At 35.4% G+C, this 20,245-nt stretch overlaps 1 protein-coding gene across 2 annotated transcripts in view; it reads right to left on the reverse strand.

The window, feature by feature from the left end:
- Positions 1 to 1,903: 1,903 nt before the first annotated feature.
- Tfb1 (transcription factor B1) overlaps positions 1,904 to 20,245 on the reverse strand; it is a 165,134-nt gene continuing 146,792 nt past the window's right edge. For both annotated transcript variants that reach the window (XM_090414441.1, XM_090414442.1), the window contains exon 14: positions 1,904 to 2,945. In XM_090414441.1, the coding sequence (XP_090270567.1) occupies positions 2,856 to 2,945 (90 nt within the window). In that variant the 3' untranslated portion in view covers positions 1,904 to 2,855. The remainder of the gene's footprint in view (positions 2,946 to 20,245) is intronic.

A 20,245-nucleotide genomic window follows, 5' to 3' on the forward strand; every position in this document is an offset into this window, starting at 1 on the left:
TGGATTTAGCTGATGAGTAGCTGCATACTAGACAACATACAGTTGGTCCTTGAACAATGTTGGAGTTAGGGGCTCCGACCTCTCGCATTGTTCAAAAATCCGCATATAACTTGACTTCCCAAAAACAACTACTAATAGCCTACTTGTACGTGTGGACAGACTTATGTGTTCGTCGAACATGTTGTTTAATACAGATTCAACCAAACAGATCTTGCAGAATTCAACTACATTATTAGTTTATTATAAACTGCTTAGTAAATAACCATACGATTACATAAATATCTATGTAACAACACTGTGAAATCTGTATATGTTATCACTACACAGAAACCCATATAAATCAGAGAGATTGTTCTTAGAGGCGACAGAAGCCCTAAAACACACTCCAAATCTCAACAAATATGGCTGTATTAACTTGCCGAAGATCTGGGAGACAGTCATATTAAGGAAAAACTAGCACTTTTCTAGGACTCTAGCAATATATGATAGTTTTTTTTTTTTTTTTTTTTTTTTCAGATAGAGGGCGCCAAAATCAGGACTCTAGTCTTTGTGTTGCTGCTACAATTTTGTTAATGTACACCATGTTGTTTTAGTCTCGCGTATTGTGACAAACAGTGTTTTTGTGCTCTGAAGATGCTGGTTATAATACCAGCGAAATATCAGCATCAAGTTAATAAATCAATTATTTACTTAGTTTCTGTGTTCTATTATACCGTTAAAATAATAAACAACTAATAGCCTACTGTTGACCAGAAGCCTTACCGATAACATAAACAGTCAATTAACACATATTATGAATGGTATGTATATATGTATTATATACTATATTCTTACAATAAAGTAAGCTAGAGAAAAGAAAATGTCATTAAAGAAATCATAAGGAAGTGAAAATACATTTACAGTACTGTAAATGTATTTTCACTGTACAGTTACTGTAAATGTACTGTATTTATCGATACCATAAGTTTACGTTGTCTGTTTACAAGATGAATCGTCTGTCTGTCACTAATGCATCAAATACTGTCTACCTGCATCAATACTGTCTTATATGGTATAAAACACTGTAGATGTTATATGTATTACTAACACTAGACATCAAAAATGTCTAGTGTTAGTAATAATGTGAAAAAGAAATTCATATTTATTTACAGGTATAACAATTCATACATTGATAACAAAGCAGCAGCAATTTGATTTCTTACTGTATGGTAGCCTAGCCTATACACTAATGAACGAATCATTATAAAATTTTTATTTTATGCTAATTAAACTAATTAACAACAATTAATTTTATGAATTATGATTTAATACTTTTAAATCTTTACGTTTGTTTACATTTTTCATGACTGCCAATGCTCATGTACGGTCTGTAAGTGTTTGTGTGCGTAAGTTTTGATAAATTTTAACTTTTTATAATAGATTTGCGTATACTTTCTGGTAGTAAATGATAAAATAAGACTAGTATCTACATATATCTTATGCATTCATGACATACTTAACTTTTTCTTAATTTTTTGATATTTCTAGGATACGCAGTTTGTCTGTAAGTATTTTTAAATTGTCACAAATCTCCAAAAAATTTTCCAATAAATATATTTATTCAAAAAAAAAATAAAAAATCTGCATATAAGTGGACCCATACAGTTCAAACCCACTGATCATAACTTTACATAAGTGCAAAGAGAGAGAATGTTATATGAATAATTCGGTGATGTGTATCTTAATTAAAAGAAAAAAAATAAGCTGATTTATTATAGACATAGATTTCAAACTTTAGATTGATCTGTAATTATTTTGTGTGTCTGTATGATAAAATACTGAGTTTTCTCTGCTCTGAAGAAATATACAATGGAAGAAAGAACACAAAATAACTTATATATATACTATTTATTATACAAGAAAATTTAGCTTTTTGCTTTCAACATTCACAGCAGTAACAATCAGGTGAACCTCGTACAATAACATACATACCAGTACGAAGTAGTTGCCAGTGTAAACATCTTCTATAGCAAAAGGCTAAACATACTTTACAATACATTTTACTATTCTTTCTCTATTTTCTTCACTTTTTACACGATTATGACTTTATATAAAGTGGGGGTAGCAAATATTTAGGTCATACTTAACTACCTGTTGGGGAATTTAGGGAAGTGAACAAATATAACGACGTATCAATCACATCATAAGTATCGGCTTTCTGTGGCAATGCATTACCACTATCACATTAGGATTGTCGCTATTCTAAGAGACTCACAGTCATTCATATGCAGAAAGCACATTGTTAAAATACAGAACAGTTCTTCTTCCTTAGGTAACTGTACATACGAATCAAGATGAACTGTTCACATAAGAAACTATTGGTCAGTGCCCAATGCTGGCATCCGTGTTTTATCAAGTTCAAAATACAGTTTGATTTCCTCCAAAAACAGAGCATCAAAGTAGTGATGATAAAAGATGGCAGTGGCCTTAAAACCATTTAGAATGTTGAGAATAAAGCTCCCTTACAGGCTGTTCCCTCACTGTAGGCACTGAAAGTGTGGTAAAAACAAGGCTGATGCCATACATAGGCAAGGTGAGTAGTTCTACAAATTTAAGATAGAATCCATGAGAACAAGACATGATATTGACTATCACTCGAGAACCGCATCACAGCAGCTATATAGAATGATTCCAGTTTCATCCATACACTCTCGCAGTATTGGATGAGGAAGAACAATGAATTTTCATATTTACAAGAAAGGCAGGTGAGCAGTGATATTCACACCACTTAAAAGACATTACCAGTGCAGCATTTTTGAGCTTACAAGGAATGTCTAGTGTAACTTTAATTGATATACAGCTGGTGGTATATTTTCTTATTTCTTTCCTTGAGACATCCTTCTTGAATGCCACATACTATATTTGTTATATGCTGCTTGAAGAAGGCTATTTAAATGCTGAATTAGCTGTAATAAACAAATAATAAGATTACTGTAACTACTGATAACCATAAATATTACATCATTGCCTTTAATAAACACATTAACATATTTCAGTGGTAAGATATTATCTATATATAAAAACAAAGTGTAATTATTCAGTCACTGAGCCAAATAAAATATTTCTTCTACCATTCTACACATGCACGCACACACATTTTTATTCATTAAAAGAAGAAAAAATAATGAAACAGTACACTGTACAAAAACGTTATAACAAACTTGTAGAGATCATAGGAATAGTTTGTTATAGCAGATAGTTTGCTATAGTAATTTTCTTTTAGCACAACATTGTACCTATGGGCTTGCTATAATAGTGTTTGCTATACTGAGAGTCAATTGTAAAGATGATCATATGCATTAAAAAAGTGAAGGAAATATGTTCTTTACAGAAAGACAGTGCATACAACAAAAACCGAAACCTACCAAATGCATCACTGAAATTTTGTTATTATTTCATTACTCTAATACTACGGTTGAATTTATAATTCAACCGTAGTATTAGAGTAATGGTGAGCTGAGCCATCTTTTGCTGCAATTATAGCACATGGTCTCAAATTCAGAAGACAAGCACAAATATGTACAGCAATATTTTATAATTCTAAAATTATAATTTTATAATTATGGAATTAATAAGACACTTAATAAGACTTTTTTTAATTATGCTTGCAAGAAGTTATATTCTTGTTTAATCCTTTATCCAAGGATTAAACAAGTGTAAGCAAACAAAGTTTGTGAGTGAATTATCTTCACGACTTGTATACAGGGGTTCATGATTCTGCATCAATTGTCTTAGTATCCCATAATGCAAAGCACATTTCCTTTTGAAAGTGCATAATACTATGCATATATTGAGGTCTCATCAATGGGAACCAGACCCAGAAGTCATATATTTCTACAATTGTCTTTGATCCAGAGTATTAATAATAAAGTGATACATCTCTTTACTATTTATATATGAGAAATATAACACTTCTGTATTACAATTCAACCTTAGTATCTTTGTAGGTCTGGTGAGATGGAGAGGTAGAGAATTGACATCCTGGGGGTTAAAGACACCAGATAGGATGGAGAGAATCTTTTCAGAAGGCAGGATGGTGAGCTAGTTGTTTATTCAGAGAGAGAGATTCAAAGTACCACAGGGTAACTGTAGTAAGGAGGAAAGATCAGGCAAGATAGATTTAAGACTCATCCTGCCACCAATGTATAAATCATGGTGGTGAAGAGAGTGAGGAGTTCTATGAAACCTGCACACAGAACTTAGAATTCAAGTTAAAAAAAAAATCTCTACAAAATACGCGTTTTCCTATCCCAAATTCTTGCATATTTTTATAGTGGAATATCATGCTAGAAAATCCTAATATGATGGTGTATTGATTGTTGCACAGAATAATCAAAGCCATGTTTGGGCTTGGACAGAAGATCCCGTTTAAGAAGTCTATTACATTTTCCAATATAGGTCAGTGTTACTGGGCAGGATTAATCTTAGAGGTGAGGACTACAGATAGGCACTCAACATTGCCTGTAATGAGATGGAGAGGTAGAGAGATGGGGGTTAAAGACACCAGATAGAATGGAGAGAATCTTTTCAGAAGGCAGGATGGTGAACTAGTTGTTTATTCAGAGAGAGAGAGATTCAAAGTACCACAGGGTAACTGTAGTAAGGAGGAAAGATCAGGCAAGATAGATTTAAGACTCATCCTGCCACCAATGTATAAATCATGGTGGTGAAGAGAGTGAGGAGTTCTATGAAACCTGCATAGAACTCCTCATTTTTGGAGTACCTGCTGACAAGATGTATTCTCTTCATTCTAGGAGACGTCAATGCAAAAGTGAGAAAGAGTATGACAGTTAGGCCTGGGTATAGTAGGTTTGGTCTGGAATAATGCAATGCCTGTGTTGCAAAGACTGTTGGAATTTGCCCATGCTAAAAGATAAGTTATTACTAAAACCTGTTTTCAGAAGTGTCTGCAACATACCTATACTTGAACATCAAACACTGATAGGTCAAAGTGCTAGACTGATTACATCCTGGAGAAGGATGAGGAGAATACACATGAAATGCTCTGCGAAAGAGTCAAGGTAAAAACAAAGGATGCAACAAAGAAACATCTAGGCCCAATTAGAAGACCAAGAGACCTGGGGGGGGGGGGGGAAGAGAGAGAGAGAGAGAGAGAGAGATGAGAAGGAAAATTTTGGAGATTCCCTCTTCCCAGGGGGAAATCTTGAGCTAGAACTACCTCCAATTAGGCATGTTGTTGAAAGAGCATGTAAGAAGCTTAATAACAATAAGGCCCTAGGTGCAATTGAATCCAGGCAGTATAAATTAAGGCTACAGGCAATGGAGGAGTAAGAGTATTTCATGGACTATGTATAATGTGAGATTGAAAGAAGTCAGCATTCATATCATTATACAAGAATGCAGATATGAAGAACTACAAGAACTACTAAAGATTATTCTATATAGGATTGCGGCCAAAGTCGAGGCCGAGATACTTGAGGAACAGGTAAGTTTCAAGAAGGGCAAGGGTACCAGAGATCAGCTCCTTTGTCTTAAGCAGATCACTGAGAAGTACAGAGTCTAACTTCATACAGCAGGTGAAATTGTGGGAGGTAATGAAAGTAATGGATTTTCCATAGCAGATTATCAGGTTGATGGTTGATTTTTACAGTGAACAAGAAGCCACAGTAAGAACAGGTGTTGGATTAACTGAGTAGATTAAGGTAGGTGAGAATGACTACTTTCTCCTCACCTGTTCAGTATCATGTTGAGGCATAATGTGTGTAATACTGGATAAGCTTAAACAGAATTAGGATAGGTGGCAGATGTTTCAGAATGAAATATAGACAAAGGAAGGCTCTGAGAAACGAGTGTACATTAATAGAGAAATAAGTCAGTCAACAAATCTGTATACCTGGCATGCATTATCAATTAGAAGAATTGCTGTTCAGAAGACATTAGAAAGGTATTAGGAATAGATAGAACAATAGAGATTCATCTAAAGTAAGGACAAATCTATAACTACTAGAACAAAGCTGAAGATCCTGAATGCAGCTCCTTTTTCAATAGTTACTTATGGATGTGAAACTTGAACCTAAAGAAGATTGATAGGAAAAGTATCTACTTTTGAAATGTGGTGTTACAGGAGACGGTTGAAGATCACACATACACTGAAAGGTAGACAAATGGAAACAATGTATATAAAACGTATTGAATGTCGACTCTGCAGGTCTTAGAAAGGATCAGTAGAACTTTAAAGCTGTAAAAAAGCCTACAAGAGAACCCTTGGAGAATTTCTGTGGCACATTACCAAGGTGCAGAGTGACTATACATCTACTGATGCTGGTAATGATTAAGAAAATATCAAGTGAGTGAATATTTATCATTAACCCTGCTTTCTTTCTATAAATTCTCCCAAAACATTCTTTCAGTGCATGATTCATTTCTTAATCTGCTGCCTGGATCTTGAGAAATCATCAGTTTTCAAGTGCATTATCAACAACATATTTTGTTCATCTATTTATCCCTATGAATATAATAACTACAATGGCTAGACATATTTTATTTAAATTTGGTATTTGAGAACTTTATTAAAATTTGTTGAGTTGAGCATCATCATCATCATCAAATTCCTGATATATACCCGCAAGGGATGTATATTTATATGATAGTATTACATGAAAAATTTACATCATTACTAACTTCTTATCTACAATTTTTCTCCAAATGAGTCTGTTACCTGTCAAGACTCCAATATTATCAGGTCTTATATTTCTGTCCTCTAAGGCAGCGTTTCCCAAACTGTGAGCCGCGGCACCCTTGGGGCCGTAGGTTTTGTTGAGGGGGGCCGTGAAATAATGAAGAAAACAAATTTAAAATGTTTTAAGAGTAAATAGATTTTTTTTATTTTAAAAGAAACGTATTTAACTTTTATTATTTATTATTTCTTTTTTGTTATTTTTTATATTTTAATAGAAAAATTCACACATTGGTGTTGGTTCACAAACTTTGCTTCCTGCATATTTCGGCGCTTAATGAATATTAGTAAATATTGCTTATTCATATAAGTTTCATTTCAAAGCAGTGGTTAATTGTATTTACTTCGAATGCTCTCCAGGGAAGCTCCAAATCTTCCTGTCCCTTTCATCACACGTTCGTAATCAGGGACTGTTGATATTGACTTTATATCCATATCAAAACTCGTTTTATATCCAAGCTAGTTTTCTGTTACCAATAAAAGTTTCGCATATACTTCACACATGAAAAAAAGCTTAAACAAGTTCATGTGGGGAGATAGTAATTCGCTTGCAGTGGTAAACAACACGTCCTCCCTAACAGCCACTAGACTGCAGAGGCAATAAAAACAAGTACTTTTATTATGCCAGTGAATAAGGTATGAGGAGTCTGTGTAATATATTTCTCAACAAACAGTGCAATTACAGACAACTGGGATAAAAACACACTAATTAATGAATCACATGTCCCCTCATACAGAAACTATGCTGTATAGACTGAAACAAAACCATATGTTGCATGGGCAAACACAGTATCTAACTAAAAACTATTGCTATTAATTAGATGTGTGTGAGTTCGATTTCCCAAGGCAGTAATAAAATTCAACCGAACGTGTTAAAATTCAAAAAAGTGTTAAAACTAATTAATATATATATATATATATATATATATATAAAGGGAGAAAAGTCACAAAAGAGAAAAATGTTCCTGGTCCGGGGATTCCCTTATTCAGGTAATATTCACTAATTTCATGTTATCAGTCTGTGGTGTGCCAGTATCGGTAATGGTGATATTATTTGATCTATTCTACGTTAAAAAATTTACCCTAAGATGGATAAGTGGCTGATAAAAAATAAAAAAAATTCCCGCGAACAATCAGAAACAGACTAATAAAAAAGGAGAGTATTTCATATTTTAATAGAACAGCCACACCGTCTTCAGAACCAAACGGTAACAGGCAAAAAATGTAATATATGCATTTGATTTTTGCATTATTTGCTGTGTATGTTTTGTATTGAATATAAATACAATAAATATTATAATAATATATCTCTCTATTAGGGATGCTTAAGGGTCAAAGCTGTATAATTGAGAGGAGACCTCCACATAGCCTTTAAAGGAATGCAGAGAACCGATCAGGGCTTCTGACCTAATGTCCAATCCTCACCTTCTCGTGGTGCACCCTGTTGGGTATCTACTTGGATACTGAACGGACGAGGATGGGCTGGCAATTTGGGATTTAGCCGACCAAATTGTATTCTTATTCGTTAAACCAAAATATAGAATGATGGTACAACATGACAAAATTTCATGCCGGCTGGGGCGTCGCCCGGTTAAACAAGGCCCCCGTTGTTTTCGCCAGGGAACCAGGGCGAACAGCGAAAAGTCAGCTACTGGAACAAATCTGAAAATAAACCCCAACTCAACATCACCAGAGTTAAAGATCGGTACAATCAACGTAAGAAGCCTGAATGGCAAAGAAATGGAGCTAGCTGAGGAATTAGATAAGTACCAGATCGACATAATAGGGGTGACTGAAACAAAAAAGACCAAAACTGGTGAGATCTTTCTGAGCAATAAATACAAAATGTTATATTCAGGCAATGACAATCAAGGAAAAGAAGGAGTAGCCATAGTATTCAACACAAAACACGAGGCTAATCTTCTTGAATGGCAGTCAGTCTCAAGTAGAGTAATGTGGGCAAATATGAGAATGGGGAACTGGACAATGAGACTTATTTGTGCCTATGGTCCCACAGAAGGTTCTACTAAGGTAGAAGTGGAGGAATTTTTTGAGGCTTTAGAAAAAGCAACTGACACAATGAAAAATGAAAAGTTGGTCCTTGTTGGGGATCTAAATAGCAGAGTAGGAAATGATTGTGAGACATACAAAAATATTTTGGGAAAATTTGGAGAAAAGAGCAAACCTAATAATAATGGCAAATATCTGTTGGATTTCTGCTCAGGACATGGACTAGTTATTACTAACACCATGTTCCAACATAAAAATGTGCACAAATTCACATGGAGAGAAGAGGCTAGGAATAAGAAAAGTCTCATTGACTATGTTATTGTTGATAGTGATGTTTTCTCCCTAGTGCAGGACACCAGATTGTACAGAGGATTTGAAAGTGGAAGTGATCACTATTTAGTCTTGAGCAGGATAAAATTGAATTTCATATTGAAAAGAATAACATGTAAGAAAGTTTTAAAGCGAATAAAAGTTGAGCAGCTCTCAGATGTGAGCTGTAGACTAAAATACACAAAGATTATTGAAGGAAAAATGAAAGAGTTTGAGACCAGGAATCAAACCTTGGAGATTCAGTGGCAAACTCTGAAGAAAACATTGATTGATTCTGCCAGAGAGGCATGTGGTGAGGTTGTTTGTAAGGATAAAAAAATCAGAACTCCTTGGTGGACACAGGAGGTTAAAGAGGCAGTGAAGGAAAAGAAGAAAGCATACCAAAAGTTCCTGCCAAATAAGTCAGCTTGTGCTCTTAGAGAATATAGAGATAAATGCAAGAATGCTAAACACACTGTAAAACTAGCTAAACAAAAGTCATGGGAGGACTTTGGCAAGAATATAGAAAATAAATATCAAGAAGGTGGCAAAATAATCTGGAGGTTGTTGAAGAAGCTTAAGAATGGAGGAAAGAGTGCTATAAAAGGATTTAGAGATGATAAAGGTGACATGAAAACGGGAGAAAAATATATCCTTGAAGTATGGAGTAATTACTTTGAAAAACTGCTAAATGAAACAAGCAGTAATAACAGCACAGTGGTAAAAAACACTGACCAGGCATGCAGTCAGGAATACATATCCATACTTGATTGAAATGTGGAAAGGCAGCAGGAGTAGATGATATTCGACCAGAAATGCTGAAGTATGGTGGTATAAGAGTCTTACAGTGGCTGCACTGCATAGTTCAGAAAGCCTGGACAGAGGGACGAATTCCCGATGATTGGAGTAGAGCTCTCATAGTACCCATATATAAAAAGGGAAATAAAACTGCATGTGAGAATTACAGAGGTATTTCCCGACTGAGTGTTCCTGGCAAGATCTATGCAAGTATACTCGAGAAACGGTTGAGAAGAATTGTGGAAGAAAAGCTTGGTGAAGAACATGTTGGATTCAGGCCAAATAGAGGCTGTCAGGATCAGATCTTCACTTTACGACAAATAGTCGAGAAAGCATGGGAATATAACAAAGATCTGTATTTAAGTTTTGTCGATCTGGAAAAGGCATATGACAAGGTGCCAAGAGAGAAGCTATTCAATACGCTGCAGTTATATGGTGTCAATGGGACATTATATCAAGCAATACTTAGTCTTTATTTGAGTTGTAAGTCAGCAGTTCGAATTGAAGGAAGTACAGGAAGATGGTTTAATGTTAAATCTGGTGTGAGACAAGGATGTACATTATCCCCTCTGTTATTCATTATCTATATGGATCACATTATGAAGGAAAGTGGTATTAAACATGATATCAAAATTGGAGATGTTAATGTCAGCTCTTTGCTTTATGCGGATGATGTTATACTTCTAAATAAATCCGCTACAAGTCTGCAAGATTCTCTGACTAAATTGAATAGCTCTTGTAATAGATATGGTATGAAGGTCAGCAATAAAAAGACAAAGACAATGAAAATAGGCAGAATCATTGAAAATGTCAACTGTGTTGTGAATGGAGAACCTGTGGAACAAGTAAAACATTTCAGCTATTTAGGCATGATTTTTACTGAAGATGGTAAATTAAATATAGAAATAGACAACAGAATCAGCAAAGCTGGTGGGAAGTCAATTGAATAAATTCATATGGAATAAGAGAGAAATTAGTCGGAACACTAAATTAGCTGTATACAAGACAGTGTTCAAACCAGTTTTAACTTATGGATCTGAGAGCTGGGTCAGAAGTAAAACACTTGACCAAAGACTAGAGACTGCAGATATGAGAGTCCTGAGAAAAATTATAGGCGTGAACAGATGGCATCAATGGCATTATCATATTAAAAACGAGGATATTAGGAAAGAACTTGACATTGTCAGCATCCAGGAATGCGTTAGCAGAGCTAATCTCAGGTGGTATGGTCACTTAAACAGAATGGGCGAGGAAAGATTAGTAAAACAAGTGTTCTCTGCCAGGTTGGCAGGAAAACGACCGAGAGGAAGACCAAGATATAGGTGGATTGATACAGTACAAAGTGCTTTAGACGATAGAAATATAAGATCTGATAATATTGGAGTGTTGACAAGTAACAGACTGATTTGGAGGAAAATTGTAGACAGGAAATTAATAATGATGTAATTTTTTTCATGTAGTACTATCATATCCTGTACACCCCTTGAGGGTACATGGCAGGAATTTGATGATGATGATGATGATCTCTCTATTACGATTTTTTTTAGAGGGGGGGGGGGGGGCGGGAAATATTTTAATTTTTGAAAAGGGGCCCTGACATCCAGAAGTTTGGGAAGCACTGCTCTAAGGCACTCTCAACTGTATCAATCCACCTAAATCTTTGGTCTTCTTCTAGGTCTTTTTCCTGCCAACCTGGCAGAGAACACTTTTTTTTGCTAATCTTTCCTCTCCCATTCTGCTTAAGTGACCATACCACCTGAGATTAGCTCTGCTAATGCATTCCTGGATGCTGACAATATATCAAGTTCTTTCCTAATATCCTCGTTTTTAATATGATATTGCCATTGATGCCATCTGTTCATGCCACTAATCTTCCTCAGGACTCTCATACCTGCGTCTCTAGTCTTTGGTCAAGTGTATTACTTCTAACACCCAGCTCTCAGATCCATAAGTCAAAATTGGTTTGAACAGTCTTGTATACAGCTAATCTGTGTTTCAACTAATTTCTCTCTTATTCGATATAAATTTATTCAATTGACTTCCTACTGTACCAGCTTTGTTGATTCTGTTGTCTATTTCCACATTTAATTTGCCATCTTCACTAAAAATCGTGCCTAAGTAACTGAAATGTTTTACTTGTTCTATAGGTTCTCCATTCACAATGCAGCTGATATTTTCACTGTTTCTGCCAATTTTCGTTGCCTTTTTCTTTTTAATGCTGACCTTCATACCATATCTATTACAACAGTAATTCAATATAGTCAGGGAATCTTGCAGACTTGTAGCAGATTTATTTAGAAGTATAACATCATCAGCATAAAGCAAAGAGCAGACATTAACATCTCCAATTTTGATCACCTTCATCAAATTCCTGACATGTACCCTCAAGGGGTGTACAGGATATGATAGTACTACATGAAAAATTTACATCATTACTAACTTCCTATCTACAATTTTCCTCCAAATCAGTCTGCTACTTGTCAAGACATCAACATTATCAGATCTTATATTTCTATCGTCTAAGTCACTTAGACGATATCTGTCTGACAATCATTTCCTACTCTGCTATTTAGATCCCCAACAAGGACCAACTTTTCCTTTTTCATTGTGTCAGTTGCTTTTTCTATAGCATCAAAAATTCCTTTACTTCTACCTCAGTAGAACCTTCTGTGGGACCATAGGCACAAATAAGTCTCATTGTTCAATTCCCCATTCTGATATTTGCCCACATAACTCTACTTGAGACTGCCTGCCATTCAAGAAGATTAGCCTCATATTTTGTGTTGAATACTATGGCTACTCCTTCTTTTCCTTGATTATCATTGCCTGAATATAAAATTTTGTATTTATTGCTCAGAAAGATCTCATCAGTTTTTGTTTTTTTTTTGTTTCAGTCGCCCCTATTATGTCTCATTAGGGATTAGATAAGTACCGATCCGGTACTTATCTAATTCCTCAGCTAGCTACATTTCTTTGCCATTCAGGCTTCTTATGTTGATAGTACCGATCTTTAACTCTGGTGATGTTGAGTTGGGGTGTGTTTTCAGATTTGTTCCAGTAGCTGACTTTTCGCTGTTCGCCCTGTTTCCCTGGCATAAACAATGAGGGCTTTGTTTAACTGGGCGACACCCCAGCTGGCAGGAAATTTTGTCATGTTGTACCATCATTTTCTATATTGGTTTAAGCCAATAGGAATACAATTTGGTCGGCTAAATCCCAAATTGTCAGCCCATCCTCGTTTGTTCAGTATTCAGGTAGATACCCAACAGGGTGCACCACGAGAAGGTGAGGATTGTACATTAGGTCAGAAGCCCTGGTCAGTTCTTCACATTCCTTTAAAGGTTATGTGGAGGTCTCCTCTCAGTTATACAGCTTTGACCCTTAAGCACCCCTCCCCCCTCAAATTTTGATATCAGGTTTAATACTACTTTCCATCATAATGTGATCCATATATAGATAATGAATAAGACAGGGGATAATGCACATCTTTGTCTGACACCAGATTTAACATTAAACCATCTTCCTGTACTTCTTTCAATTCTAACTGCTGACTTACAAAATTTCAAATAAAGACTAAGTATTGCTTGATATAATGCCCCATTAACACCATATAACTGCAGCATTTTGAATAGCTTCTCTCTTGGCACCTTGTCATATGCCTTTTCCAGATCTTTGTTATATTCCCATGATTTCTGAACTGTCTGTCATAAAGTGAAAATCTGATCCTGACAACCTCTATTTGGCCTGAATTCAAGTTGTTCTTCACAAACTTCTCTTCCACAATCCTTCTCAACCGTTTCTCAAGTATACTTGCATATATCTTACCAGGAACACTCAGGAATGAAATACCTCTGTAATTCACACATTAAGTTTTATTTCTCCTTTTATACATGGGTACTATGAGAGCTCTACTCCAATCATCTGGAATTCACCCCTCTGTCCAGGCCTTTTGAACTAATTTAAATTGGACTGATTTTAAGGGCAAACAAAACAACTGAAATGATATAAAGTGATAACTCAAATCTGACTGAATGGCATTAATGATTGCTATTCAGCTTTGCTGAATTATCTCAATTTCAGTTTGGAACCAAAATTGAGATAATGCAAAATGACAAAATGTTGAACACGATCATAAATTAACAGTTTATGGCACATATAAACTAAAAACGATTCTAGATTCATCATCAACTGATGCAATGAATGATTACCACAGAAGAATCACAAAATGCAACTTTATGTTTCTCAGATCATTTCTATTTTTTATTTCATTCAGGGACAGTATGCCTATTATCAACTTAATGCCTCACATTCAAGAAATTTATCTTTGTGTGTAGCAATCATAATTACTTACAAATGAATGATAAAGCTATTCCCTTCCTTCTTCTAGTAGTGTTTATCTCTCTTCCATCAACAGTGATTTTTAGCTCTGTTGATGCTCTTCCAGTAAGTTGACTTGTTCCAAACAAAAATGCCAGGATCCTCGTTTAACAAGGAAATTCTCCAGAGCATGACATCTGATTATGCTGCAGCATCATAATGCATACATTATGGCAAGGAGATTAGCTACTCTTTATTGGATAGCATGTCAAAGAATATATTAAACCTTTCGTATCTCTGCTGTTTTTCAATGAATCACCAATATGGACACCATAATTGTTTGATATTATGTTCATGTTCATATTGGTGATTCATTGAAAAACAGACACATGTCTAATTTCCTATTTCTAAAGGAACTCCTATTTTAAATATTAGTCTAAGGAACTGTACAAAACAAATTCCACACTGTATGATTCCTTCCACCATAACAGTGGTACTTGTGCCTTTGTGAGATATGCTGCCATGTGCCAGAGAATACCAAATGTAGACCTGAGGAAACCAAAAAAGAAACCAGAGTAGGTCAAAAACAGAGTTCCCTGTTTTTGACCTACTCTGGTTTCTTTTCTCCATTATTACATTCATCCACTGTTTCTAGAACTCTCCAAATTATGAAAATTATTCTGCTCTCTTCTCCTTTCTCAGTCTAACTACTCAAACAGTGATGTCATCTTCCCAGACAACTTCAACATTCTCAATTTCTAACTGGTTTTTTCATTTTTTCAATTCCACTAATGTAAGACATCCACAACATTGTGTTCTTTGGCAATACAAGTGTTCCAAAATAGAATTGCTTCCTGGATTTCTACTTTCTTTCCATGATTAGCAAAATTAATATCATTGGAATGAAAGACTATTCTTCACTGTACTCAAAATTCCTGTCCATTAGCAAAGCAATGGTTTAACAACAGGTGTGCAAAGGCAGTCCATGAGGAAAAAACCTATATTCAACCCATTCCAACAAGGGAGACAAATCGCTGCCATCTAACTACAGCCCTATCTTAGTCACCTCAATCCTATCTAAAGTGATGGAGAAAATCATCAATTCTCAACTACTACTCTACCTTGAAGGTACCCAGCTATTAAGCGACCACCAGTACGGATTCTGCTGATGCCGATCAACAGGTGACCTGCTCTCATATATCACCCATCTCTGCACATATACCATGGAAAAATTTGATGAATCCCACGTAGTTGTACTCTATCTCTAAAGCCTTTGACCGGGTCTGACAGAAAGGATTACTAAGCAAACTTCCATCATTTGAACTGTCTCAGGACTTCTGCAGATGGATTACCAGCTTCCTGTCTGGACGCACACTATGTGTAATGATAGATGGCTCCCTATCCTCTCACTATCCAACTAATGCTGGGGTCCCACAAGGTTCAGTTCTCTCACTGACCTTCTTCCTTCTATACATCAATGACCTACTTCAGTTGACCTCCAACCCAATATACAGTTTTGCAGATGACAGCACATTGCACTTCTCCCTTTCATTTGATAAACCTTACTCTACACAACTCACTTCAACCCACAGAACATAAACGACAACTTCCCTTAACACAGACCTCCAAAACATCCTACGATGGGGCTCAGATAACCTTGTCAACTTCAATGCTAGTAAAACCCAGTTCTGTCTTATTTCCCACAAAAAAGAACAATTTTCCCTTAGTATTATTTTTGATAACACTCAAATCCCCAGACAAGATGAAATTTCTCTTCTTGGAATTACCATGACATCAGGCCTCTCCTGGCATAAACACATCACAACCATTGCATCCTCAGCTTCCAAAAAAACTAGGCTTTCTCTTTTGCTCAAGACATTACTTCACTTCAAAACAGCTGTTAACCTTATACAAATCGCAAATCCGCCCAACTATCGAATACTTTTCTTACATTTGGAGTGGGGCTCCTAAAAGCTCCATCAAAATGCTTGACTCAATACAGAGTAGAGCAATTAGACTGATAAATCTCTTACTGACTCACTCCCCCCACTTTCACATAGACTCTGCAATTTGTATATTCTACAAATATTTTCATGGAAAATGCTCATCTGAAACAACATCAATAATTCCCCCACTCTGTACTAAACTCATTGGAACACGTACAACCACCTCCCAACATCCCTTCACAATACACCTTGAAACCCACAGAACAAGTTTCTTTTCCTCCTCCTTCATCCCTGCTACTGCTGTACTGTGGAACAGTCTTCCCCCTGAGGTATTTCCCAAAGAATACAATATATACAGGCTTTCAAATTGAATGTTAAGAAGTTCCTCCTACCCATATACAATACTAAAGTACTATAGGTTGACCAGCCAACCTCTCATATATAGGCCCAACATAAAAAAAAAAAAAAAAAAAAAAAAAAAAAAAAAAAAAAAAAAAAAAATTACTTCATACATCAAGGACATCAGGATAACTTTTTCTCCGGTTTGCATGTTACCCTTTATCATCTCCAATTCTTTAGAACTCTTTCCTCCATTTCTGAACTTTTTCAACAGCCGCCAGAATATTTTGCCACCTTCCTGATATTTATTTTCTATGTTCTTGCCAAAGTCTTCCCATGACTTTTGTTTATACATGGTGCTTAGCTTTTTCCAGGACATCAAAAGAATCTTAAATAACACAGGGACCAAAAAAGCCTGTCCTGATAACATCTTGGTGTTCTGGAAAGTTATGCTCAGAACTAACACACATCCTACATCATCTCTACACTCTTATATTGAATAAGCTATTACCCTCATCTCAGTCTTCTCTGAAATGGAGAAAGTCATTAATAGTGAGCTCGTTCAGTATCTAGAGGTCCACCAGTATCGATTCTGTCTATCTAAATCTGCTAGCCTACAATCAACCATCTCTTGATGCATATCATGGAAACATTTGGAGTCACTTATACAGATGCTCAGCATTTGATCAGGTCAAGAATCACAGCTTTTCTAATTTACCTTCTATTCTATGTTACATAGAACTGAAGAACTAGTTTTCTCTCTGGTTGATTACTGTACATCATGATGAACAGCTTCCTCTCTTTAGATTCCCACCAAAGCCTGTTGAAACATGAACAGCAACAGCCCAACATCTTTTTACAGCCAACTTCAAACTTAAAGTCACTTCCTTCTCCTTTTCTTCCTTTCTTAAGCGTTTTCTACTACTTACAACCTCGAACTTTTCAACAACAACAACAAAAAACAGTACATTCTCTCTTAATTATTGCTTACACATAGCACCACTGTGCTATAAATTCTACAACCATGTGTGGGATTTATATACATTTCTACAAAAAGGGAGGGGAAAAAAGCCATGTTAGAATATAATTTGATCAGTTAAATCCCAAACTGTCAATCCATCCTTACAGTAGGTATCCACCTGTAAGGATGAATTGTCAGTTTGGGACATAACTGATCAAATTATATTCTAACATGACTTTTTCTCCTTCCTTTTTGTAGAAATGTATATAAAACAAGGTACACTACAAGAAAGTGAGAATTCATATGCACCAATGAAGCACAAATGAAGTAAAAAAAAAATAAGGACACAAAATACTAATACATTTAGGGCAAAAATTTGAGCTTGTTCCTTCGTCTTGAGGTTTTATGATGTTTGAGGTTTCTTCCCCTCCTCCTTTTATACAGGTAATAGAAATGTACAGTATCTATAAGTGTATCCAACCATCAATAGCAACAAGAAATATTCTAAGAAATGAACGGTATCCACATGAAACAAGAAGACTTCTGCAATACAAAAAGTTTTCTTCGTAATTTTTTACTGGTAAGCCAAAGAATTTTTTTTAAATGGGCAACCAACCTACGAGAGGTTGTAAATCTCTTATCCACTACTACTATGGATGAGCTAAATATTGGCTCATCTGATCACATTTTTGCTCTGATCACATTTTTTCTCTACTCCCTTTTCATCTCCTCCCCATTTGCTCCACCAAACTGGCAGCCATCACTTCTCCTCTTACCATAAAGCTTGTTAAAACATGAAAGCAACAGCCCAACATCCTTTTACAGTCAACTTCAACAAACTTATTCAACTTCCTTCTCTTTTTCTTCCTTTCTTAAGTGTTTCCTACTACTTACAACTTTTCAATACAAAAAAAAAAACAGTATGTTGTTCTTGCTTAATTATTGCTTACACATAGCACCACTGTGTTATGCGTTCTACAACTATGTGTGGAATGTATATATATTTATACAAAAAAGGGGAGAAAAAAAAGCCACTTGAGAATATAATTTGATCAATTAAGTCCGAAATTGTCAATCCATCGTTATGTAATCAACATACAGTTGGATACTTACTAAAAAGGTGCACTACAAGAGAGTGAGAATTGATATGCACTGACGAAGAAAATAGAAGAAAAAAAAGCACACAAGAATACAAATACAAGGTAAAAATGACAAAAATATAGTGAGTGAAGAAAGCAAACTAAATTCAACGTGTAGAAATGTTTCACGGAAAAGATGAAACCTATTCAGGTGTCAAATGATATCTCTTTAGGGCAAAAATTTGAGCATGTTCCTTTGTCTTGGGGTTTTATGTTGTGTGAGGTTTCTCCCCCCCCCCCCCCTTTTTTTATTTTTACTCTATTCTTGTGTACTTTCCTATATAAATCTACATTATCTACAAGTGTATCCAACCATCAATAGCAAACAAGAAATATTTCAAGGAATAAACGGTATCCACATGAAGCAAGCCTTCTGCAATACAAAAGGTTTTCTTCATAATAATTTTTTATTCGTAAAGTCAAAGAATTTTTTTTTTAAAATGAGTAATCAACCTACAAGAGGTTGTAAACCTCTTGTCCATTACTACTGTGGATGAACTAAACATTAGATCATCTGATCACCCCTGCACTGAGAACTTAACACAGGAACTTTTTCAAGTCACAAAAGACCACTAATAAGCAGGATAGTAGTCTCATACTGGATGATATCATCATCATCAAATTCCTGATATATATCCTCAATGGGTGTACAGGATACGATAGTAATACATGAAAAATTTACATCATTAAAAACTTCCAATCTACAATTTTCCTCCAAATCAGTCTGTTAAATGTCAAGACTCCAATATTATCAAGTCTTATATTCCTATCTTCAAGGCACTTTTTACTGTATCAATCCACCTATATCTTGGTCTTCCTATGGGTCTTTTTCCTGCCAACCTGGCAGAGAACACTTGCTTTACTAATCTTTTCTCTCCCATTATGCTTAAGTGACCATACCACCTGAGATTAGCTGTACTAAGCATTCCTTGATACTGACAATATCAAGTTCTTTCCTAATATCCTCATTTTTAATATGATATTTCCATTGATGCCATCTGTTCATGCCCCTAATCTTTCTCAGGACTCTCATATCTGCGGTCTCTAGTCTTATTAAGCGTTTTACTTCTGACCCAGCTCTCAGATCCATAAGTTAAAATTGGCTTGAATACTGTCTTGTACAGCTAATTTAGTGTTTTGGCTAATTTCTCTCTTATTCCATATAAATTTATTCAATTCACTTCCTACCATACCAGCTTTATTGATTCTGTTGTCTATTTTCATATTTAATTTACCATCTTTACTAAAAATCGTGCCTAAGTAGCTGAATTGTTTACGTATTCTATAGGTTCTCTATTCACAATGCAGTTGATATTTTAACTGTTTCTGCCTATTTTCATTGTCTATTACAACAGTTATTCAATTTAGTCAGGGAATCTTGCAGACTTGTAGCAGATTTATTTAGAAGTATAACATCATCTGCATAAAGCAAAGACCTGAGATTAACATCTCCAGTTTTGATATCATGTTTAAAACCACTTTCCTTCATAATGTGATCCATATAGATAATGAATAACAGATGGGATAATGTACATCCTTGTCTCACACCACATTTAACATTAAACCATCTTCCTGTACTTCCATCAATTCTAACTGCTGACTTACAATTCAAATAAAGACTAAGTACTGCTTGATATAATGCCCCATTAACACCATATAACTGTAGCATTTGTAATAGCTTCTCTCTTGG

This window comes from Typopeltis vanoorti, chromosome 25 (genome assembly GCF_054136105.1).
Source record: "Typopeltis vanoorti isolate ZY-2024b chromosome 25, IOZ_Tvanoo_1.0, whole genome shotgun sequence".
Classification (NCBI taxonomy): domain Eukaryota; kingdom Metazoa; phylum Arthropoda; class Arachnida; order Uropygi; family Thelyphonidae; genus Typopeltis; species Typopeltis vanoorti.